The sequence below is a fragment of the Callithrix jacchus genome, chromosome 9 (genome assembly GCF_049354715.1).
Source record: "Callithrix jacchus isolate 240 chromosome 9, calJac240_pri, whole genome shotgun sequence".
NCBI classification, from domain to species: Eukaryota; Metazoa; Chordata; class Mammalia; order Primates; family Cebidae; genus Callithrix; species Callithrix jacchus.
The window spans coordinates 72096181-72120652 of NC_133510.1; the positions used below are offsets into that span (position 1 = coordinate 72096181).

Consider the following 24472-nt stretch of genomic DNA (forward strand, 5'->3'; position numbering starts at 1 on the left):
GAATCAGCAAGAGCTATAGGTATGTGAGAGAGCTGCCTAACAGGGGCCAAAACTAGAAGAACCTCAGTAAGGAAGGGAACCACAGCTAACCTGGTCTGCTGGTACCTTCATGCAAGTGAGGCTCCTGGGGAACAGACTAGAGAAGGTTACAGAGTGGCTTCGGAGGGTCAAATGGAAAATATACAGCACTGCAGATAACGTTTAAGCCCTACCTTAAAACAAACAAATACACTTACGTGCTTCAAGTTTAAAAATATAGCAAAGAAAGAAATGAAGAACATTATGATTTAGAGGTAGAACATTATGAAAATTCAGTTGGGTAGGTTTTAATAACATTAAACAGAATTAGTACAGCTAAAAATCAACCATAAAATTCGGTGAAGACTTTAGAGGTTTTATATCATATTAAATGTTTTACTTTGGACTCACAAAGTTAAAAATGCTTTTTATCTTTATGTGTTTTACTTAGAATTAATTGAACATAATATTTTATAACTTCAGAAATAACTTAAGAAATGTTTTATATTTCTTAAGTATTTAAAAGCTGTTTTGTTGTGTCTTTTTGTTCCCTTTAATGTAAAGTAGTTCAGATTCAGTTTATTTCAGTTGAAAGAAAGCTCAAATCATCACATCTAACTTTGTTGTTAATTTTATGTATTTAATTCATTTTTTTTTAGAGACGACATCAAACTTCTTTACCAGTAATGAACTCTACTGGAACACTGTCAGTGATAGGGAACTCAGTTCTTTGTTGGGTAGATAGAAGTTTGTTCCATTTGCATAGACTTCTGTGGTTTGATCAGTCTTCTGTTTCAGAAGCAAGTCAAGCCTATGATTCTATAAGATGGAAATTTGAAGACAGTTGTCTGTCTCTGTTCTGCTCTCCCATATTGCTAAGTATTTTCTTCTCCACACTGGTTTCTACAGTCTTACCTTAACTGATTTGACAGTGTTCTTTCTATCCCAGCTTAACCTTGTCTCGGTCTTCCCTAGGCTTCTGTGATACCACACTCTTGGGGGTTTTCTTCTTGCTTCTTGGAGAGTGAATGTCCAATCTCCTTGTGGGGTTTTTTTCACTCTGCAGTTCCTTTAAACATTGATGTTTCTGAGCTGCTATAGGTCTTTCTTTTCTTCACCCTGGGTAGTCTCATCTGACCTATGCTTGTGTCCATAAGTTAATGACTCAAATCTCTCTCCCATCTCCACACCTGTATTTCTATTTGCCTGTTGAGCATCTCCATTTGGATGTCTCACAGACATCAAAGTACCTTGTGTCCTTCCTATATTCCCTAGCTAACTGAGTATACTGTCAACGTCGGCTGAAAATGTGAGTATTTTCCTTGACTCCTGCTTTCCTTCCCAGTCTAACCAATCATCAGGTGTTATTAAGGCTAGCGCTTAAATATCACTCTAATCCATCCTTTTTTTTCCATCTTCCTTGTTCAGTAACTTAATTCAGTCCTCATGATTATTGTATGCAACCACTTCCAAACCTGCAAAAACCATATGAAGTGTAGGGAGTGTTGGTAGGAAGTGTTTTTAACTTAACCTGTGAGGAAATACAAATTCAGAGAGGTTAAGTTAGAAATAGATCTCTCTAATGTTGTAGTGCATATTTAGTACATAACACTAAATCTAAAATGAAAGACTTTGTTTTTAGCATTCTAAATTTCTCCAGAAGACATTATCAGTCTCCAATGATGCCAGCCTGGGTGATGGAGCAAGACCTTTCTCAAAACAAACAAACAAAACCATCAAAGCCTTTCATTTTTAATTCTAATGTAGTGTTTAAAGTACATTTAGGTAGCAGAAATATTGTATGCCATTTGTCAATTATGTGAGAATTAAAACCTCACCTAACCCATACTGAACTTTCTTTTTAGAAGGGTTAATCATTTCAGAGAATTCAATTTTGTAATTTACATGTGGAAAATTTAAAACTTTAAGGCTTCAACATGAGTATTTTATGTACATGATTTTGGGAAGCCAATATTCTTTGTAGCTAACTGTTGAATTAAGTTCAAAGACTTTTTATTTAAAGATGATTCAAAAACTTCTTTAAAAGATTATTTAAAGTGCACAGCTTTTCAGCTAGTGTTGAAGAAAGATTTTGAGAGTGTGACAGAATAAAACATCTTAGAAATTTGAGCTGTTTTTTGTTGAGATTTGTTTTCTTCACATTTGTCTTTAAAAAAATAAAATAAATATTCTCAAAGTTGCTTTCAAATTTTTTTTTCTCCTGGCTGGGCATGGTGGCTCACACTTGTAATCCCAGCACTTTGGGAGGCCAAGGCAGGAGTTCTAGACCACCCTGGGCAATATCGTGAGACCTTGTCTCTACAAAACATACTAAAAATTAGCTGGGTGTGGTGGTGCACACCTGTGGTCGTAACTACTTTGGGAGACTGAGGCGGAAGGATCACTTGAGCCCGAGGTTAGGGTTGCAGTGAACTATGTATGATCGCACTGCACTCCAGCCTGAGCCGTGGAACAAGACCCTGTCTCAAAACAAATAAGCAAAATTATCAAATTGTATTTTATTGTAAGTTGTGTTCAGAGGGATGAGCTCAAGTGTAATTATGAATGTGGCTCTTCAGAATTACGTTCACCATGGATGATTGATATGTGTTTAAATTAAGGTCCAGATAAAGCTGAAGGAAAGCAAACCATGAAGCCTTTAGAGGAAGGATGCATATTGTCTTTGTTAATGCGGTAGAGAGGAAAACTAAACATTCTAAATTTGGCTTCTAGTAAAAGTTTGATTAATTTCCTCACCTTCATTTCCCTGTTGATAAATGAAGAAAATAGTTCCCAGCAATCAGCGTTATGAGATTGTTTTTAATATCAATATTTAACAAGGGCTCAAAAGAGCATCACTTTAGTCTTGGTTGCTCTGAAATCCTACCACTCGATTCTAACTATCTTCAACATCTGGGAAGGAGGAAAGAAAAGATGGTCCAAACAACTTGTCATTTCTGTTATTTGTAATGTGTTCTTTGTTCTTTCATTGACTATGTAATGTATTTTATTGTGTATTTTTGTGTTTTTATTCTTTTATTGACTGTATAACATATTTTGTTGATCCTGAGACATTTCCCAATATTATTCACTAAAATTTGGGTGTATCTCACAATTAGTGGCATTGTTAAATTGACATTTTTTCTTTCTCAGTGGTATATAAAATGCCAGTCTTAAAATCAATCATGTCTCGGCTTTGATGAAAAACAGGATATATGTCCATTAATATTCAAAATAACAATAATAGTATAGTGGCCACCATACCTAAGGATCACTTTTTTGGTAGCCTCTACTTTCTTAAACACAGCCAGGAACTGGAAAGTAAAAAAAAAAGGCTTCTGGTGCTTAAAATCACTGTTATAGAACTCATGAAGTAAAGGCCAGGTACTTCAACTTACAAAACCCCTTTGCCTCTGAGTGTAGTGCCTTATTTTTTGCATCATTAAGTTAATCCTTAGGTATCTTATTACAGATCCACAAGAATTCAAAAGAGTAAACTAAAAAGGAATGAATATAAATGTTTATTAAGTGGCACTTCTAGGACTTACTGTATTTTCTGCTGAAAATGAGTGGCCCATAAAAAGACAATTAAAAATTATTTTTAAAAAGCAACGCAAAACTCAGAACTTGCTACTTAGAGCTATCTTAGCAGGAGCTTGCAGCCTAATACCTGTCAGTCACACTGATTACAGCTTAGAAGAGATTCCTTATCAAAATGTAATCTGATTCCACTAGCACTTTCTTTAAGGGATGATATGATTGTACTTTTAAATTTTGATTGGAGAATATTTGTGTTGATTAAATTTTCCCTTCTGATGACTTAATGGATTTTCTAGAACATATTTTTTCCTGAAAGTATCGGTGGGGGGAAAAAACTACTTGTGGGAGGCATCTGTTACAAATCTGAAGTAGGATTTGATTCTGTAATTCCAGTGGTCTCTAGACCCAGAAATTCTACCCACATTGCTAGATGGCGCCAGGGTGCCATTTTTAGGTCTTTGGGCTAAGGAATGGGCGTATGTGGTAGGAAGATGTTAGAGAGGAAAAGAAGTAGGGAAGAAAAACTTTGGGAACATACTGTGGTAGTGAAGAATGTTTCTGGAAGTTCTCAGTGGGCAGTTGCTTACCAGATGTCCAGCTGCATTATTTGTGTTTGAAGTAAAAACCTATGCTGTGCTATGTATCTCTCCATGAATTCTTAGTATTGGGGCCTTTTCAAGACATTCCCCCCTAAGATGTGAATTTTGAGCATAGCTTCTTGGCCTCAGGCACTTTAACCTGAGAGTAGATGTTAAATTCTGCTGATTGGCAGGTTTCCAGCATTTACTAATTAGATACTTGTGGCAGTTTCCCTTGGCCACTGTGTTCTTCACATCTGCCCAAACGTGTTTTGTATGTAGTCTGCCTTTGGGTTCTGCTTAGACACTTACAGCTTTTGTTTCTAAAGATCCCTTCAGTAAGTATTAATTTGTATTTCCTTTAGCCAATAATTCATTGATTATAAAAGCAATTTACACACTAGAAAACACAAAAAGAAAAAATCCTTTTCATTCTACCACCAAATGAATCAGTATTAACATTTTAGGGTGTGTTCATCTAGTCTTTTTTTGTGGGTTTATGTATTTTGTGTGGAGGTAGGGGAGAGATAAATAGGTATAAAACGTTACTTTTTAGAAATGCAAATCCTCTCAAGTTTGCTACTAGGCGTGAAGAGCAACTTTTAAAATAAAACTTTTTAGAATGTTAAGTTGCAAGGACAGTACAGAGATTCCCATATACCCTTCACCTAGCTTCCCCTAATGTTAACATCTTACATAACCATATGGAACCAAAAAGCCCGCATAGTCAAGATAATTCTAAGCAAAAAAACAAAGCTGGCAGCGTCATGCTACCTGACTTCAAACTATACTACAAGGCTACAGTAATCAAAACAGCATGGTACTGATACCAAAACAGAGATACAGACCAATGGAACAGAACAGAGGCCTTGGAAGCAGTGCCACACATCTACAACTATCTGATCTTTGACAAACCAGACAAGAACAAGCAATGGGGAAAGTATTCCCTGTTTAATAAATGGTGTTGAGAAAACTGGCTAGTCATATGCTGAGAACTGAAACTGTACCCCTTCCTTACACCTTATACAAAAATTAACTCCAGATGGATTGAAGATTTAAACATAAGAACTAACGTAAAAACCCTAGAAGAAAACCTAGGCAACACCATTCAGAACATAGGCATAGGCAAGGACTTCATGATGAAAACACCAAAAGCAATGGCAACAAAAGCCAAAATAGACAAATGGGATCTAATTAAACTTACGAGTTTCTGCACAGCAAAAGAAACAGTCATTAGAGTAAACCAGCAACCAACAGAATCAGAAAAATTTTTGCAATCTACCCATCAGACAGAGGGCTAGTATCCAGAACTAAAACAGATTTACAAGAAAAATCTTTAATATCCAAAGAACTAAAGCAGATTTACAAGAAAAAACAAACCCATTCAAAAGTGGGTGAAGGATATGAACAGACACTTTACAAAAGAAGACATACATGAGGCCAACAAACATATGAAAAAACGCTCATCATCACTGGTCATCAGAGAAATGCAAAATAAAACTACATTGAGATACCATCTGATGCCAGTTAGAATGGCAATCATTTAAAAATCTGGAGACAACAGATACTGGAGAAGATGTGGAGAAATAGGAACACTTTTATACTGTTGATGGGAGTGTAAATTAGTTCAACCATTGTGGAAGACAGTGTGGCGATTCCTCAAGGATCTAGAAATAGAAATTCCATTTGACCCAGCAATCCCATTACCAGGTATATACCCAAAGGATTATAACTTATTCTATTATAAAGACACATGCACATGTATGTTCATTGCAGCGCTGTTTACAATAGCAAAGACTGGGAACCAACCCAAATGCCCATCGATGATAGGCTGGACCAAAAAAAAAATGTGGCACATATACACCGTGGAATACTATGCAGCCATAAAAAATGACAAGTTTGTGTGCTTTGTAGAGACATGAATGAATCTATAACCATGATTCTCGGCAAACTGACACAAGAACAGAAAACCAAACACTGCACGTTTTCACTCATAGGCCTGTGATGAACAATGAGAATACTGGGGCCCAGGGAAGGGAACAACTCACAGGGCTGGGTGGAGCGGGGTGGGGAGGGAAGGGGAGGGACAGCAGGGGAGGTGGGGAGGATGAGGAGGGATAACACCAGGAGAAATGTCTGATGTAGGCAACAGTGGGGAAGGAGACAGCAAACTACTATGCCATGTATGTACATATGCGACTGTGCTGCAGGATGCAGGATATGCACATGTATCCCACAGCCCAAATACAATAAAAAATAAAAGAAATTAATACTAGTACAATACTATTAACTACAGACTATTTAAATTTCTTCTACTAATGCTCTTTTTCTACTAATGTTCTTTTTTTGTTCTAGGATCCAACATAGGGTTACATACCACATTTAGTGGTTGTTATTTTGAGACAGTGTCTGACTCTGTTGACAGGCTAGAGTGCAGTGGCGTGATCAAAGCTCACTGCACTGTTGGGCTCCTGGGCCCAAGTGATCCTCCCACCTCAGCTCCCCCAGTTGCTGGGACTAGGTGTTTGCCATCATGCCTAGCTATTTGTTCATTTTTTGTAGAGTCAGGGTCTCACTGAGTTGCCCAGGCTGATCTTGAATCTGGGCTCAAGCAGTCCTCCCTACTCGACCTTCTAAAGTGCTGGGATTACAGGTGTAAGCCACGTGCTCAGCTCAGTTTTGTGTTTTTTTTTTTAAATAATAGTTTTTTATGTTTTCTTTTTTCTGAGAGAGAGTCTCCCTCTGTCACCCAGACTGGAGCACAGTGGCGTGATCTCAGCTCACTGCACCTTCCGCCTCCTAGGCGCAAACAGTTCTCCTGCCTCAGCCTCCCAAGTAGTTGAGATTACAGGCATGTGCCACCACACCCGGCTAATAGAGATGGGGTTTTGTCATGTTGGCCAGGCTGGTCTCAAAGTCCTGACCTCAAGTAATCTACCCACCTTGGTCTCCCAAAGTGCTGGATTACAGGCATGAGCCACATCATGAACATTTTGTTTTTGTCATTAAATAGTTTTTGAACAATACTTATTTTAAGAGCTCTATAAAAGTTAATCACAGGGGTAGATGTGCTCTGATGCAAACTTTTCTGGTATACGTTTTGTTGTTGGCATATCATGAGGGGGTATGTTATAAAACATATATACAACTGACCCTTTGACAATACGGGGTTTGAACTGTATGGGTCTACTTGTAGGTGGATTTTTGTCAACCAGAAAGTATTTGCAAGATACAAAACTTGCATATACAAAGGGCTGACTTTTCATATACACAGATTCCACAGGGATGACTGTGGCAATTAAGTGTGCACATATTTTGGTCCATACAGAGGCCCTGGAACCAATACCCTGAGACACCAAGGGATGACTTTACAGAGCAAACATTTTTATTAGTGAGATACTTGAATCAAGTGTGTTAGATGGTAACATTTATTTTGAATGCACTCCTCTAAAAGTAGAGAATAAATAGGCAAATTTAGTTTTCTTTGAGAGTATATTTAACAGCATTTGAGGTTTATTTAAATGTAGAAATATTTAAATGAGCTATTTGAAACAGTATGTTTTGGGGGTTAGACTTACTTGGCGTTTGGTATAGCTTATTTTGAGTTTTGCATGTGTGTGGGGGGGGGTGTACATATGGTGTACATATTTCATATACACATAGTCAATATTAGGCTTTTTTTAAAAATAGAGATGATGTCTTGCTATGTTGCACAGGCTGGTCTCAAAGCCCTTGCCTTCAGCGATCCTCCTGCATCAGTCTCCCAAAGTGCTGGCATTACAGGTGTAAGTCACCACACCTGGCCCATATTTAGGCTCTTAATGTTAGTGTAGTAACTAACATCATATCCACCTGAGTTTGGAAGTATGGTTACAGTAAATTCTATTTATACATTTCTGTATTCAGTTTTGAAAAATACATTTTAATTTACTTACTTTTTTTTTTAAGTCTCACTCTGTCACCCAGCCTGGAGTGCAGTGGTTCAATCTCAACTCACCAAGCAATTCACATTCCCTAACCTCCTGAGTAGCTGGTACTACAGGCATGTAACATTGCACCCAGCTACATTTTGTGTTTTTGGTAGAGACAGGGTTTCATTGTCTTGGCCAGAATGGTCTCAAACTTCTTTTTTTTTTTTTGAGAGAAGGAAAGAAAAAAAAAATGAGTAAAGGAGAGGAAGAAAGAGGATGAGAAAGAGGGAGGGTGAACGGAAATATTGCTTTATTCTGAAAAAAAAAAAAAAATGGGTATTAATAATGGCCAATCAATGTTTCATTTAAAGCTATGAGTAGGTGTGATGTGGTATTGACAAGAATGTATATTTTGTGTATTTGAAGTGGGGAGCTCTATAAATATTTATTACGTTTACTTGTTCCGGATCTGAGTTCGAGTCCTTGATATCCTTATTAATTTTCTGTCTCATTGAATCTAAGTCTCTATGTATCTGGGTGTTAGGATCGTTAGCTCTTGTTGTTGCATTGATCCTTTTGCCACTATATCTTTGTTGCTTTAAAATCTATTTTATCAGATACGAGAATTGCAACTCCTGCTTTTTATGTATTTATTTATTTATTTTTGCTCTCCATTTGGTTGGTAAATCTTTCTCCATCCCTTTGTTTTGAGTCTTTGTGTATCCTTGCATGTGAAACAGGTCTGGATGTAACATGCCATTGGGTTTTGGCTGTATCTTTTGATTGGGGGATTTAGTTGATTTAAATTTAGGGTTACTGCCATTTGATGTTAACTGGCTGTTTTATCCATTCGTTGATGTAAATTCTTCTTTATGTTGGTGCTCTTTACTTTTTGGTATATTTTTAGAAAGGCTAATACTGGTTGTTTCTTTCTATGTGTAATGCTTCTTTCAGAAGCTCTTGTAAAGCAGGCCTGGTGGTAATAAAATCTCTGAGTACTTGCTTGTTCATAAAAGATTTTATTTTTCCTTCAGTTGTGAAGCCTAGTTTGGCTGGATATGAAATTCTGGGCTGAAGGTTCTGTTCTTTGAGGATGTTGAATATTGGCCCCCACTCTCTTCTGGCTTGTAAAGTTTCTGCTGAGAGATCTGCTGTAAGTCTGATAGGCTTGCCTTTGTGGGTAACCTGACCTTTCTCTCTGGCTGCCCTTAGTATTTTCTCCTTCATTTCAACCCTGGTGAATCTAGCGATTATGTGCCTTGGGGTTGCTCTTCTTGAGGAATATCTTTGTGGTGTTCTCTGTATTACCTGGGGTTGAATATTGTCCTGCTTTGCTAGTTTAGGAAAATTTTCCTGAATAATATCCTGAAGGGTATTTTCCAGCTTGGATTCATTCTGTCCGTCGCATTCAGGTACACCTATCAAACATAAATTTGGTCTTTTCACATGGTCCCACATTTCTTGGAGACTTTGCTCATTCCTTTTTATCCTTTTTTCTCTAATCTTGTCTTCTTGTTTTATTTCATGAAGTTGGACTTCGACCTCTGATATTTTTTCTTCTGCTTGAACAATTCGAGTGTTTAAACCTGTGCATACTTCTCGGAGTTCCTGTATTGTATTCTTCAGTTCCATTAATTCACTTATATTCCTCTCTAAGTTGTCTATTCTCAATAGGATTTCATCAAACCTTTTTTCAAAGTTCTTAGTTTTTTTACGTTGGGCTACAACATTTTCTTTTAACTCACAGAAGTTTCTTATTATCCATTCCCTGAAGCTTGATTCTGTTATTGGGATGCGCTTGTTCTCCATCAAGCCTTGTTCCATTGTTGATGTGGAACTGTGATCATCTTTAGAGGGAGAGGCGTTCTGATTTTGAGTATTCTCAGCGTTTTTACACTGGTTTCTTCCCGTCATTGTAAATTTATCCTCCTGTCGTCTTTGAAATTACCAACTGTCAGTTTAGGTCTCTTGAGTGGATGTCCAAGTTGTTAGTTTCCAGGGCCAGAACAGCAGCGTTAAGACTGATGGTGCTTTTCTGCCCAGGATTCTCCTGTCTGGCTTCCTTCTTGTGTCCGTAGTAGGCGACTCTGCCTTCCTGGGGCTCCAAACCTCGGTCAGAAGGGGAACCAGTCTCGTCTACTCTGCGCCGAGAGCTGCCGCACTGAGGTGCCGTCACAGCCGCTGCGCAGGCCTCAGGAGTCATGCTGGGGACCCGTGTGGGTCCTCCAAACCTCTGTCAGAAGGGGAGCCAGCCTGTTTACTCTACTCTGAGAGCTGCTGCGCCGGCCACAAGAGTCGCGTTGGCGACCCGTGTGACTCCTCCACTGGGGATCTTCTGCTCCATGAGCGACCAGAATTTGTCTGAAAATGTGGCGTCCTCTAGTTCTCTGCGCTTTCACTGAGAGCTGCAATCCCGAGATGTTAGCAATCGGCCATCTTGGATCATTCCTCTGGTCTCAAACTTCTGACCTCACATGATCTGCCTGCCTTGGCCAAAGTGCTGGGATTATAGGCATGAGCCACCGGGCCCAGCTTTTATTTACTTTTCTGCTATCCTCATTAATGTTTATTTAGCTCTAGTTTAAGGGTATTATATATAAAAAGTGAAGATGCCTAGGGACTTTCTTACATGCCTTTGAGTATTTTGTTGATGTTTATAGTTTGAATATATTCAGTAGTTTGTATATTTATTTAACATGAAGCTTGAAATTAGAGTGACTTGCATTTAAAGTTTTGTTGTTTTAAAAAATAAAGCCATAAAGCCAAATGCTTTTTAAGAAACCAGTAGGCATATCAGATTAAGGAAAATATTATAAAATTCATACTTGTGGTTTTACCTCCTGCAGTTGCTCAGTTTAGTAAAAACTTCATTGCCTGTAAACACAAATATAATGGAGAGAACTGAATTGATTTTAAGTTACTCAGTGATTACTACATTAAGAAGAACATGGCATTTATTTGGGAAATAACAATTCCTTTGAATTTCACAGTATTTTTTAGTAAATGGGTATTGGGGTTAAAGATCTTGTATGATATGTGGTTTTTTTTCATAAGTTAAGTATTTGTTATGCTCGAGTTTTGTCCTGCTAAGGGATTAGTGTTTATTAGTAAATTTCTAAACTAGAGGTTTATTATGGAATTTTGATCTACAGTGTTTACAGAAAACTGAATGCAGTAACTGTGAGATCAAATATATTCATTCAGATTTTCAGAGTTGATGATAATTGTTTTCTAGAGAGTGCCTCTAGAAAACAAGTTGCTTACTGCTATCTTAAAAGCATCCATGTATCTCTGCTTTCTGTGTTGTGATCTGTGAATTTTTAGTGGAGAGAGCTATGTAATTGCTCACAGAGAATGTTCATCCTTTTGGTGTTGCTAGAGGATGGTATTTTATTTCGCTGTATATGTTTTTATACTGCAGTATAAAGCACTAAACTAAAGAGTTTCTTTGAGAGTTCTGAAAGTTGATTTTTTTTTTTGCTAGGATTGTTGCCCTTGGTCCTGATTACCTTACTAAATTAGCTAAGGCAGAGTGACTCATCTGCTGGGTTTGCACATATTTTAGGGCAGACACTATGGGCACTCCAACTTAATTGTCTAAAATTTTATCACCAGTGTCTCTTGCTATAGATATGTACCAAGATTAAGGATGACTCTAGGATTAAGTTGTGACCCACACTATTAAAGGTAGAGATAGTATTTTGTATCATCTTCCATTTTAGCTTTTTTTTTTAAAAAAAAATGGATGAATTCATTGTTTAATTTTCTCTTTAATATTGATAGTTGTTTAAAAATCATTTTTACCTACTAAGTAACCTTTTGTTAGCTATTTTAGTAACATTTTCTTAGTATTTGCCAAATACACAAAATTGTTTTATATATATGTGTTATTTTATATATATACATACACACAAACACACATACACATATATAAATCTCTCTATAAATATATTCTTGTATTTCATTCCTAAAAAACAAAATACATGATTAAAAGGGACTTTGTAAGATTCACTGTGAGATTTGGGGTTAAAATGTGTGCATTTTCTGGGTCTAGAAGAGAAGAGGGAATCTGAGGTTAAGGTAATTATGCAGTAACACTGCAAGTCCAGATGCTATCCAGGGAATGTTTATAGATGTATGCTGCATCTTGAAAGTTAGACTTTGGACATCACACAGACAGTAAAACACTATTAATTTTATTCTTACCAATTTTAAATTAAATTTTTCTTGTATGTAATCTCAATTTTCTGCCTTCATGGGAAAGCATTCTGGTAGGATATCAGTGGTTTATGTAAGAGTATAAGGGGAAATATGAATTACCCTGAGCAGTACAAACTGGCCCTTGGTGAAATGGCCATGTGCCTTCCTTCCTACCTATTTCCTAATATTTTCCCATGCACACCTTACATTCCAACTCTTAAGTAACTACCTGGTGCTCCTGGAGGAGGCCATGTTCTTTTAGGTTTGTAAGGTTTTGCATGCTTTCTTCTTGATCTGGATTGCCCCTGCCTTAGCTAACTCCCATCCATCTTTCAGTACTCAGTGTAGGAACCAACTTTCCCAGGGAGCCTTTTTTTAAATGCTTATTTCTGTCTTTCCTTCTGCTCTATATTGAATGTTCTGATAGCACCAGCACATGGGTCTGCGATTCTGCCACATATTCATTTTCTTTTGTCTCTCTCTCTCTCACCAGACAGTAAGTTCCTTGGAGTCAGGGAATGTGTTCTTTTTCTTTATTTCTAGCACTTAACTCAGTGCCTAACACAGAGTAGGTGCTCAGAAAATACTTGTAGAATGCCTCAGTTTGTGGATAGGGAAATGGATGAATTCATTGTTTAATTTTCTCTTTAATATGGATAGTTGTTTAAAAATCATTTTTACCTACTAAGTAACCTTTTGTTAGCTTAATTCAAGCAACTATGTCTGAAATAAAGAAAAGCTGCTTTAAGCTGGGCATGGTGGCTCACACCTATAATCCCAGCACTTTGGGAGGCTGAAGTGGGAGGATTGCTTGAGCCCAGAAGTTTGAGACCAGTCTGGGCAACACAGTAAGATCCATCTTAAAAGAAGTGCTACTTCATTGATATTTTAGATTTATCCACAGAAAAGTGAATTGTTGACAGCTTAAATATACATAAGCATATACTTGATCTTTCTTGGTCCTACTGATTTTACTTCTCTCTTATAGAGGAATGAGAGGAATCTGGTTTAAACTGCAGTACAGGGAATTTTGATTAAATATAATTGCCAGAAATTAAAGTACCAGATATTGAAGTGATTTTAAGTAAGGTAATAGATTTTTTTCGAGAGTTAAAAGGGGGTAGGTAGAGGATTATGAATTATGAAGCAGTTCATCAGCATTGCCCTCAGACTAAAAAGAACTAAATGAACGAAAATCTGTTTAGGAATGTGCAAATGCAACCATATTCATGGATGGAGGCTTAAAAATACCCACATGGCTTTGCAGTTTTGTGTATATGGGTGTACTTTAAATTTTCACCTAATAAGGGAACTCTATAGGCACCCTTGCTTTTAATATAATGGCTTTGGTTTCAGGTAACTAGCATAATACACTGAGAATCTCCCCTCAGCTTTTTTTTTAATTCCTCTTTTTCAGAATAATGTAAATAATTCAGAAATCTTTGTCAGTGTTAGGAATTAACAGAAAATGAATGTGTAGAATAAAAGACCTACCCAATGGTTGTTGTTTGTTTTGAGACGGAGTCTTGCTCTGTTGCCAGGCTGGAGTACAGTGGCATGATCCCAGCTCACTGCAACCTCTGCCTCCTGGGTTCAAGCGATTCTCCTGCCTTAGCCTCCCAAGTAGCTGGGACTACAGGTGCATACCACCATGCCCAGCTAATTTTTGTATTTTTGGCAGAGATGGGGTTTCACCACGTTGGCCAGGATGGTCTCCATCTCTTGACCTCGTGATCCATCTGTCTCAGCCTCCCAACGTGTTGGGATTATAGGTATGAGCCACCACACCTGGCCCCAGTGAATTTAAAAACAACAACAAAAACAAACAAAAAAACAGCCAGACCATGGACACAAAGACCGTGGTTTTTGAATGCCATCCTCTTGATTGTTTTAATGTAACAAAATGTGGCAGTTTGCTTTGCCCAAAAGTTAGTCATGTTGCTATACTTCTAACTGTAGACATTCTTTCCTGGTTGTATTTGAAGAAAGTTACTGTAGTATAAGCCAAATTCCCCTCATTGCTAGTACACTGAAAGAGCACATATACCTTCCTGAGCACCAAATTTATAATCATACTTTTGAATAGAGTTCAGTGTTCTCTTTACATGTCATTCTGCAAGGCTCATATTTGGAATAATTTAGGACAGCTTTACTAAATTTATTAATGTAACACTTGTTATAAGGATGTGCTTAAGTTCTAGATTTTCTGTGCTTACAGTGCAAAAGCCTTCTTTATGAAATAAGAGACAGAATTTTACCTGTAGTGGTGATAAATAATGCCTTGTCTTTTAAAATGCTATTAATTTTCTAAATGTTTATATCCGGAGTTTATTTGATTTTCACGGTAACTCTGTGAAGTGAGTGCCCTAATCTTATAAATGAGAAAATGTAAGCACAAAGTATTGTCATTTTCACAGCTAACATTTACTAGTGCTTACTATATGCTAAATACTGATTTAAGTTTTTTGTGTGTATTAGTTAATACTTGCTTGGACTTTAGTGTCAGGTCAAAATTTAAGTCTAGCTCTTCTGACCAGTTCTTGACTGTGGAAAAGATACCTCACCCTTTTAAGTCTTGGTTTCCTGATTTGGAACGCAAAAATAATGGTAGTATCTACCTTACTGGTTGTTTGGATTAAATGAGATCATCCAAATGACTGTGTGTGGCATACAGTAAAATCTGTAAAATTAGTTAGCTGTAGAAAAGTAGGGTGGTGGTAGACAGCATTTAGTGTAATTGATAGCCTCTTGGTAAAATTGAAATTTTTTTAATAAGTATCATAGTCGATGCAGTTATACATACCTATTTTATAGAAAAATACTGATGTTACAACAATAACATTATAGTTCCATATAGTGCCTATAACTACCTCTTCCCTTACTGCCTCCTAATTATCTTTCGGTTCCTAGTCTTCAACAGTGGGGAGAAACCAAAGGGGGTTAAGAAGTCAGAGAGAGTATCTAGGCATCCACTGGACACCCACAGTCCATTGGGTTATGTTCATTCCAGGAGTATTTTGGTATGTCAGTTGCTTGGAACTCAGAATGTGTTTTCTTATGAAAAGTTTCCTTCTAAATGAGGCACAAAAAATCTTTTAATCCCTGATACAACTGACATGTTGGATATTTGCACTGAAAAACAGTAAAAGCAAGCAAAAACTATGCAATACATTGGCAGTGTTACTCAAAATAATTAAACAATAAAATTGAATAAATATTCTCAAGAGATTAAAATAATTTCTGGAGATTCATGTGAGGACTTTTTAATGTTTTTAAGAGCTTTATGAATTGGTACACTGATTCTTTAATATATTTAACTTCATTTCAAAGCTTATGGCTTTTTGTTGATAGTTAATAGGTGGATCACTATCATTTCTCTTATTTTTATGTACTGTCATTAAACTCATTGCAGAATAAGGGCTGGAGAATGCTTATGAGAGGAATGAAGAATGAGCAGAATAGAGATGTTTCTGACCTAATTGGCCAAAATCCCTTAGAATACATTTTAGAAGAGACAAAGAGAATATACATTCACCTAAAAGAAGTTGTTTATGGTAGAATTAGTTCAGCCCTGGGCTGTTTTCCAAGCCAGAGACAAAGCATGGTGTATATTTGAGCTTCTGGAGAAAAGAAACGGATAGTAAAGAGGGAGTGGATTGCTGCCCACCTTAAAGTGAGGTGTAGCAGCAGTTCACAAGAGATGTAAGCCAACACCTGGCATGCTGATTTTATATATAAAACTAAAGTTCAGAGTTAAAATTGTTACATCTGAAGTTCAGAGTTGAAATTGTTGACTGTCTTTTGGAAATGTTCACTTTGGCTATCAATCATATTTGTTCTCTAATTAATACATAGATTAAAATGAGACTATTCCCATAACCCCTAATAAAATGCCGGATACAGAGTAGGTATTTAGTAAATATTAGTATCCTTGTTTGAGTGAGTTTGATTTTTTTGTGTGTTGTGAAGGGTAAATAAATTGACCAGAGAATTTTCAAAAATGTATTAAAATCTCTTGTAACTCTAAACTGTAATTTATCATTGTAATTTCACTGTTCTATGATTCTGTGACATGCTTGTTCATACCATCGATTTTCTGCTTTACTGACTTTTCTGAACTGGTTTTGGAGAGGTCTTACAGAATAGGAAGATACGGAGGGTGGATTTTGAAGACAGTCTTCGAGAGGAATTATGGTGAGTGAGGTTTAGGAACAGTCACTGGAGATGGAGAGTTAGTCTGCTACTGGCTAAAATGGGTTTTTAGAACTGGAATGGAACCTTAGAGGTGGTTTACTCTAACCCTTCATTTTACATCTGTGGAGTATAGAGAAGTGAGTTGTGCAAGTATTATAGCTGTAGTAGAAAAGCCAGAAACATCATAGAACTAAGACTATTTTTACTTCTGAAAAAGAATGGTAACAGGTACATATTATATTAATTTTTAAAATTGATGTTATATATTAAATACTTTTTATTCAATCTTTTAGACTTTTGAGTTTGTTTAAATAGCTTAACTGAACTAACTGTGTTGCCAGAAAGCTCATAAGGAATATTATTCTTTAGAAATAAGACATTCTCAATGTTTTCCTTCTGTTTTTAGGTTAAGTCAGCAAACAAAGAAAACATGGTATTTTGAAGTATGATTAAACTCCTGATGCTGCAGCAGAGGCTAAGAATATTAATGGCCAGATCTAGGTAAGTTGAAGTTGATTTGCTTTTTATATCACTAAGCCTACATTTACAATTATTTTTTATTTTTATTTTAAATAGAGACAAGGACCCACTCTGTTACCCTGGTTTTGAACTCCTGAGCTCAAGCGATTCTCCACCTTGGCTTCCCAAAGTGCTAGGATTACAGGCATGAGCCATCACTCCTGGCTTATAATTGTTCAATGAGAGAATTTAATAATGTCTTCTTGAACTGCAACCATTGCTGACACCACCACCTCCACTCCCAAGAATGGCTTTAGTTAAACTAAGACATGTTTACTAATTTAAAGTAGTCAGCAAGCTTGTTACAGTATTGCTCTTCCCAAACAAAAGCTACCTTTTATTTTTTGAGACAGGGTCTTACTCTGTCACCCAGGCTTAGAGTACAGTGGCATGATCGTAGCTGAGTGCAGCCCTGACCACCTGAGCTTAAATGGTCCTCCCACCTCAACCTCCAGGTAGCTGGGACTACAGGTGTGGGCCACTTTGCCCAGCTAATTTTCTGTTTTTTATAGAGACAGAGTCTCACTGTGTTGCCCAGGCTGGTCTTGAACTCCTGAGCTTAATTAAGCAGTCCTCCTGCCTCAGCCTCCCAAAGTACTGGGATTACAGGCATGAGCCACCACACCCAGCCTACCTTTTGTTCTTAAATGTACCCTACTTTTGTATGTCAGTCTCTTGAGGGAGCATAATAAAATCATTTGTGTTTTTGCTGAGTTACAAACTTGGAGGAGCGCATGCAAATGAGATCACATGATTGTTCCTCGTTTACAATATTAGTGCATGTAATTTGGTGTCACATAGCTCAGATGTAGTCTCCAGATATTAATCTGGTGGTCATAAATGCAGAATATCTAGTATCTAGCCTTTCCCTGGCCTAAGAGTTTGTGGTTTAGGAAAAAGAATTAGAGATGTGTATGAAAACTTCACATTAAAGAATTCTCCTTTCAGGAATTGGAAGACTGGCCGTGACTGCCTATGTTCCAGCTGTTTCTATCCCTCACTCATACTAAGCCTATTCTTTAGCCATACTGAGGCCACCTGTTTTTTTGTTTTGTTTTGTTTTGGGTTTTTCTCCCCATTTTCTGTCTATTTTGTTAGCTCTCTTCTTTCTTTACTTCTTTCCTGACCAGTTGTGATGATCTGTCACTTCAAACCCCTGTATTACCAATATCCTTTATATCCGTGCCATCTTATCCTCTGACCCTGGATCAGTTGAACTGTCTACCCCGCAGACTGCTGAGCAGCTATCAGAACAGCCTACCTTGCCTCTGCAGCCTCTGCTGAGCTCTCATCTCAGCCTACTTAATAATCTTGCTCTCTTTTTCTTGGGTAATTCCTTGGTGACTAATCCAGCCATTCTTAAGTGCCTCATTCTGCAAGCCTTGCCTTCTATTTTACAAAGGAAATTTAGGGTGATAAATGTTATCTACTTCAGCCTCTTTTCTGTGTTCCACCCACCTTTATATCTTTCATCCTTCCTCAGAGAATGAAGCATTCCTCCTTCTCTGGGTAAACTTGTCAATTTGGGCCCTAGAACTCATCTCTAGTATCCCTTCTGTCTTGAGCTGTCAATTGGCCCTTCTCTTTCCTTTGTTTTTCCTGTTTTAAAAACTTTGTTGACCTATTGATTATAAGCCTGCATAAATCTATGTCATCTTAACATATATAACTCAAGTAATATATTCTCTTTTGAATATGTTCACACCCTTAACCCTCTCTACTCCTTATTTTTTCAACCAGTTCTTGAAAGGCCAATTTTCATCCTCTAAAGACTACCTCCTTATCTTCTACTTGCTCATTGCAGTTTGGTATCTGTCCCTGCCATGCCACCATGGATGGTGCCCTCCTGCTTGATGCTTAGTGGTTTTTTTTTGTTTTTGTTTTTACCTTCAGTGGCTTCTCTCTACTCGTGTATTTAAACACATTTGTATTTCCCCAGAATATCAACCACAGACCAGTCTTCATAATATTATTGAACCAATGTCTTCTATTTTAGAGCTTCAAATACTACATGTGTTCTAATGTTTTGCCTTCTCCCTCAAACACATTCTCATGTACTTAACTATTGCACTTGGCTGTTTACTGGGCCCTCAGTTTAACGTATCTGAACAAATCGTTGTCATTTCCTCTTGAAGACTACAGTTTTTTGCATGTCAGGTAATAGAACCGGCACCCTTTGCCATGCTGGAAACTGCCTCTTTCTTCTGTTATGTCAAGTCAGTTCTTGATGTCACTAACTTTTCCTCCTAAATTTATTATTTTTTTCTTTATTCCTACCATTGCTGCTCTTATTTTAGGTTTTTATCATATTTCACTTTTTAATAATCCCAAACTGTTTTCCTTTCCTCTGATCAAAACTCCTACTTAAATTTATCCTACAAATAGTAATATTTAAAATGCACTTCTGACCATCTCACTTTCTTACTTAAAATATATTAGTGGTTTTCCATCATGTGTAGGATAAATTCCTTTCTCTTTGGCATGACATAGAAGGCTTTCATGTCACATATTAGGCATTTCAGTAATTATTGTTGTACTGAACTGAAACAGTCAGTGTGGACAGAGTCCCCAGGTAGGTTGCACCACCACTCATATAAATCATGTATCACTTAATGATGGAGACACATTCTGAGAAATGTGTCATTAGACAATTTTGTCAGTGTACAAACATCATAGAATGTGCTTACACAAACCTAGATGGTATAACCTACTATACACCTATATGGTATAGCCTATTGCTCCTACTCTACAAATGTGAGCAGCATTACTGTACTGAATACTGTAGGCAGTTGTAACACAGTGGTAAGTATTTGCATTTCTAAACATAGAAAAGGTACAGTGAGAAAACTATAAAAGAGAAAAAAGTGGTACACCTGTATAAGGCCCTTGCCATGAATGGAGGTTATGGAACTGGAAGTGTCTCTTGAGTGAGTTGGTTAGTAGTGAGTGAATGTGAAGGCCTAGAATGTTATTGTACACTACTGTAGACTTTATAAAACTGTACACTTAGGCTATACTGTTTGTCTAAAAAGTTTTTTTCTTCAATAACAAATTAGCTTACTATAACGTTTTTACTTTATGAACTTTTTAATTTTTGAAACTTTGACTCTCTTATAATGATACTTGGCCTAAAACATACACATTCTACAGCTGTACAAAAATAATATTTATATCCTTATAAGCTTTTTTCTGTTTTTAAAATTTTTAATTTTTTTTTACCTTTAAAACTTTTGATAAAAACTAAAACAAAGATACAAACACACATCAGCGTGGGCTTATACAGGGTCAAAATCATCCATATCAATATCTTCTCCTACATCTTGTCCCACTATAAAGTCTTCAGAGGCAATAACATGGAGCTTTCATCTAGGAAAACTATGCCTTCTTCTGGAATACCTCCTGAAGGACTTGCCTGAAGCTGTTTTGCAGTTAATTTTTTTTAATAAGTAGGAGTACACTCTGTAATAATAGTAAGACATATAGTGTAGTAAATGCATAAACCAATTACATAGCCATTTATCATTATCAAGTATTATGTAGTATACATAATTGAATGTGCTTAACTTTTATACACTGGCAGTGCAGTAGGTTTTTTTTATACCAACATTATCTCAAACACATGGTAATGTGTTGCACTATAAATGTCTCTATTATCCCTTTACTTAAAATTTTTATATTACTTATCCTATAAGCTATTAATATTAAACATTTACTATTTTTTAAGAAATTAAATGTTTATTGAATATGTGCCATGTTAGTCAGTACGCTTAGTGCCCTGGAAAATGAAGAAGACAAGATTTCCTTTTTTTTTTTTTAAGGTTTCCTGTGTTTCAAGAGATCACAGCAAAGTGGATGATACAGAAAGACAGACCTTGCAATAGGGTGTGAGAAAGGCCATGACAGAGTTATGCCCATTCTATTGTGGGAACACTAGAGGCAGGCTAGCTTCAAGTTCATTTGAAGATCAAGGCTCAGATCTAGGGAACATGTCCCTAACTTGTTCAGGCTGCTTTTTGGTTGGGCCCCATTTGTCTTCCAGCCTACCCTGTAGTCCAGTCATACTGAATGGCTCACTTTCTCCTGAATGTGGTGTGACCCTTCTTGTCTGTCTCAGGTGCTTATTTCTCTTTATTTGCTCAGTACATTGTTTCTACTCACCTTTTAAATCCCAACTCAAATAGTGCCTCCTGTCCTGCCTAACCCAGAAAGTTAGGTGCTCCCTTTCATGTGCCCACAGAACTCTGCTCATATCCTAAGGTTTATCACAGTACATTATCTGCATTATCCGTTCGCGCGCATGCTCTCTCTCCTCTCTCTCTCTCTCTCTGTCTCCCTCCCTCCCTCTCTCTCCCTCCCTCCTTCCCTCCCTCTCCCCACCTCCTTCTCCCTCTCCCTCCCTCCCTCCCCTTTGACACTCACAGCTCTTCAGAGACAAAGATGGTAATCTAAGTGTCCTCGTACTATGATACCTAGCTGGCATATTAGTTAAAGTAAAATACCAAATATCGTGAGTCTTAATTAACTTTACTTTATCTTAATTAACTTTACTGTAATTAACTTTATGTTATCTTATACACTTTTGGTTTATACACTAGTACACTTTTTCATTTTTGTAATACTTACACCTGCCAGGCATCCTTCACATTTGTTTAGTACATTCCATTAAAATCACAAAGCTACTATAGGACTACTATATGCTAGGTCTTGTGTTAGGTACTAGGAATGTAAAAATGAGTAAGGTTCATTCCTGCTGACAAGGGGCTCACAATGGAGGAAAGAAGACAGATAAACAGACACCTGTCACAATTTCTACTCAGTATGAAGTGTGATAGATGCTATGATACCAGAAAGCCCAGAGTGCTTTGCGGTAGGCATGACAGTGATACATAGAAGTATAACTCACCTAGTTGCTTGGAGTCAGGGAAAGCGTCCCAGATGAACTGCACTTTGAGTTGAATCTTGAGAAAGGAAAGAAGCAGAAAGGGAGCAGCTTGGAAGGATGAGAGAGACCAAGATGCTCTGGGGAAACTGCAGCTTGTTCATTCTGATTCGACTAAGAGTAGGGCTTCAGACAGAGAACAGAGAGAGTCTAGACTGGATCTGTAGACAGGGTTCGGATTGTTATCTGATCAGACTATCATACTTAAGTGTTTAAACTGTTGTATTGGAGGTAGTGGAGAGCCACTGAATAATTTTCAGCAAGTTTCAATCAAATTTATGTTTGTAATGTTATGTTTTGTAGCTTCTGTGCTTCCTTCCCTCCTCCTTTTTCATATATTTTCATATTCTATCTGATTATTTCCCTTATTTGTAAGTGGTGCTTTGATATTTTCTTTGTCTTCTCAGTTGGAGTATTCTTAAATACTCAATGTCAGGTATATAACCACTTATCTCTCACCATCTATGGGAAAGAAGTATTAAATAGAGATAATGTATCAGTTTTGCCAGTGTTCTGTGTGTTAGTTTACTGCTTAATTTTGAGTTGTCTTTTTCTCTTACTAATGCACTATTCGAAATTTGATTTTCTTTTAATTACCAATTTGATTTTGTTTTAATTACCAATTTAATTACCAATCTTGTCTTGTGGAGACATAAAAGATACTACAATGAGTAACAGCAGTCAAAATACCTGCCAAGCCAGAAATTCACCATCCCTTTGGTGATTTTTTATTTAAAGAAGAACAAGCATGGTAGTCTTGTAGTCCCAGCTACTCGGGAGGCTGAGGCAAGAGGATCATCTGAGCCCAGGAGTTTGAGCCCAGCCTTGGGCAACGTAATGACTGTTTCTGTTGTCTGTCTCTCTCTCTGTCTCTCTCACTCTCTTTAAAGAAGAGCATGAAATTCCTAATAAGCCACAAAGGGTTAATTATATTATTCCAATATTCTTAAACAAAAAGTAATTATTTAAATAATATTGTATATATGAGATCTTAAGTTGGGTTTTTTTAGATAATTTTAGAATAGGTGGCCTTTGCAAATTTAACTAGAAATTTGAGATTTGTGTGACATTATTAATACCTCACAAAATTTATTCTTGTTACTGAGTAAAATCAACTAGCTAGTTGTATAAAATCTAGCTGCAGCCATATACCTTGTTGGGCTTAATTTTCTGCATCAAAATAATGTTTGTGTTAGATGATTTCTAAAGTGTTTTTCTGTTTACAATTTTTGTATCCTTCATCTAATGAATTTTTCCAAATTATTTTTTATGTAGTACACACATGGTCTTCTGAAGAAGCCATGGGTAGCTGTTGTAGCTGTCCAGATAAAGACACTGTCCCAGATAACCATCGGAACAAGTTTAAGGTCAGTAAAACTGGTTGAGTTGTATATCTTACTGCCTACTTGGATATTCTTCTTTTATTTCACTTAACATATCTTACTCCTGGCTTTTATCACCAAACTCTTCTATTTCCCTTTCTTTCTGCCCTGTCTTTTCTTGATTTAATAAATGATGACAACGTTTTCTTACGGTACAGAATTTTTTTCAGTTTTCCTTTGGTCCTCTGTATCTAATTAGCCATACAATTCTGGTAACGCTGTCTTTAAACTGCCATTTCACAGGGTTCCTTTTCAGTTGAATCACCATCTGTTTTTCAGTTATTATTTTCATGGGTACCTGCATGATTTTTTAACTGGACTCTTACCTCAAGTCACCCTCTGATTCATCCTGTAGTCAACATCAAATTAATCTTCTTCTTTCATCATTCACTAACCTGTTTGCCAAAACTCTGTGCTGTTATGTTACCTATAGGCTAAATGCTCCCATAGTTGTTTTGTGTCTCATAATCTGACCTCAATCTGTTATAAAGAATAGCCTTGATCACACAAACCTAGGTGTGAGTCTGTTACTTTATAAGCTTTGTGACCTCGGGCAGGCTACATTATTACTAAGTCTTACTTCCATTTTTTTGGACAATGTAGTCTAGGATTGTTATGAGGGTTAAGTGAGAAAAATTATACATATAAAACTCTTTTTTCACTCCCAGGGGAATAGTAACTTCTCCCTAAATGTTATCTACTATCTTAGTCTTTGGATGTTTTCTGAAGCTCAGCAGTCCAAAACCTTTGCTTATGTGAACTCCATGCCAATCTTATTTTGATCTCTTTGAAAGGTACTTTCTTTGTTCTACTTTAACATTGTGTCTTCATGATGTACCCTGTATCTCCTGATCCACTAGATTTCCCTTCTTATTTTATTTTGTGCATAAATTTAATTATACTAGCAGTCCAGCTAAAGGTCTTTTTCCTCTTACATGAAGGTGTCTCAACAGCCTTAGACCACAGTTCCTGCCTTCTGCAGTCTCTGTTGCATTTGTCACTTAATCATATATGTTTTGTGGTTTGTATATTTTGTTTCCTCAGTGGGAATATAAATTTCTTACAGATCTGAACTGAGTGTTACACTGCTACATAGATCATGGCTGACACACACATTATTTGATGAATGAACTAACAAATTACAAATAACTAATTAGCAACAATGCATTTTCCTGACAAATTGGTGAAATA

General features: G+C 36.9%; 1 protein-coding gene and 1 long non-coding RNA gene across 8 annotated transcripts in view; one reads left to right on the forward strand and one right to left on the reverse strand.

The window, feature by feature from the left end:
- FRS2 (fibroblast growth factor receptor substrate 2) overlaps positions 1–24472 on the forward strand; it is a 121467-nt gene that overhangs the window by 89227 nt on the left and 7768 nt on the right. For 6 of the 7 annotated variants that reach the window (XM_078336842.1, XM_035256992.3, XM_054238592.2 and 3 more), the window contains 2 exons: positions 16848–16942; positions 23175–23266. In XM_078336842.1, the coding sequence (XP_078192968.1) occupies positions 23201–23266 (66 nt within the window). In that variant the 5' untranslated portion in view covers positions 16848–16942; positions 23175–23200. Of the gene's footprint in view, positions 1–16847; positions 16943–23168; positions 24076–24472 lie in introns of those variants that run through there. The other variant, XM_035256993.3, reaches the window with a different exon arrangement.
- Positions 16936–23530, reverse strand: LOC128928580 (uncharacterized). The gene is made up of 3 exons (XR_008473873.2): positions 23433–23530; positions 21864–22804; positions 16936–20419 (listed from the first exon to the last, which is right to left on the reverse strand). It is a non-coding gene; the product is annotated as an uncharacterized LOC128928580 (long non-coding RNA).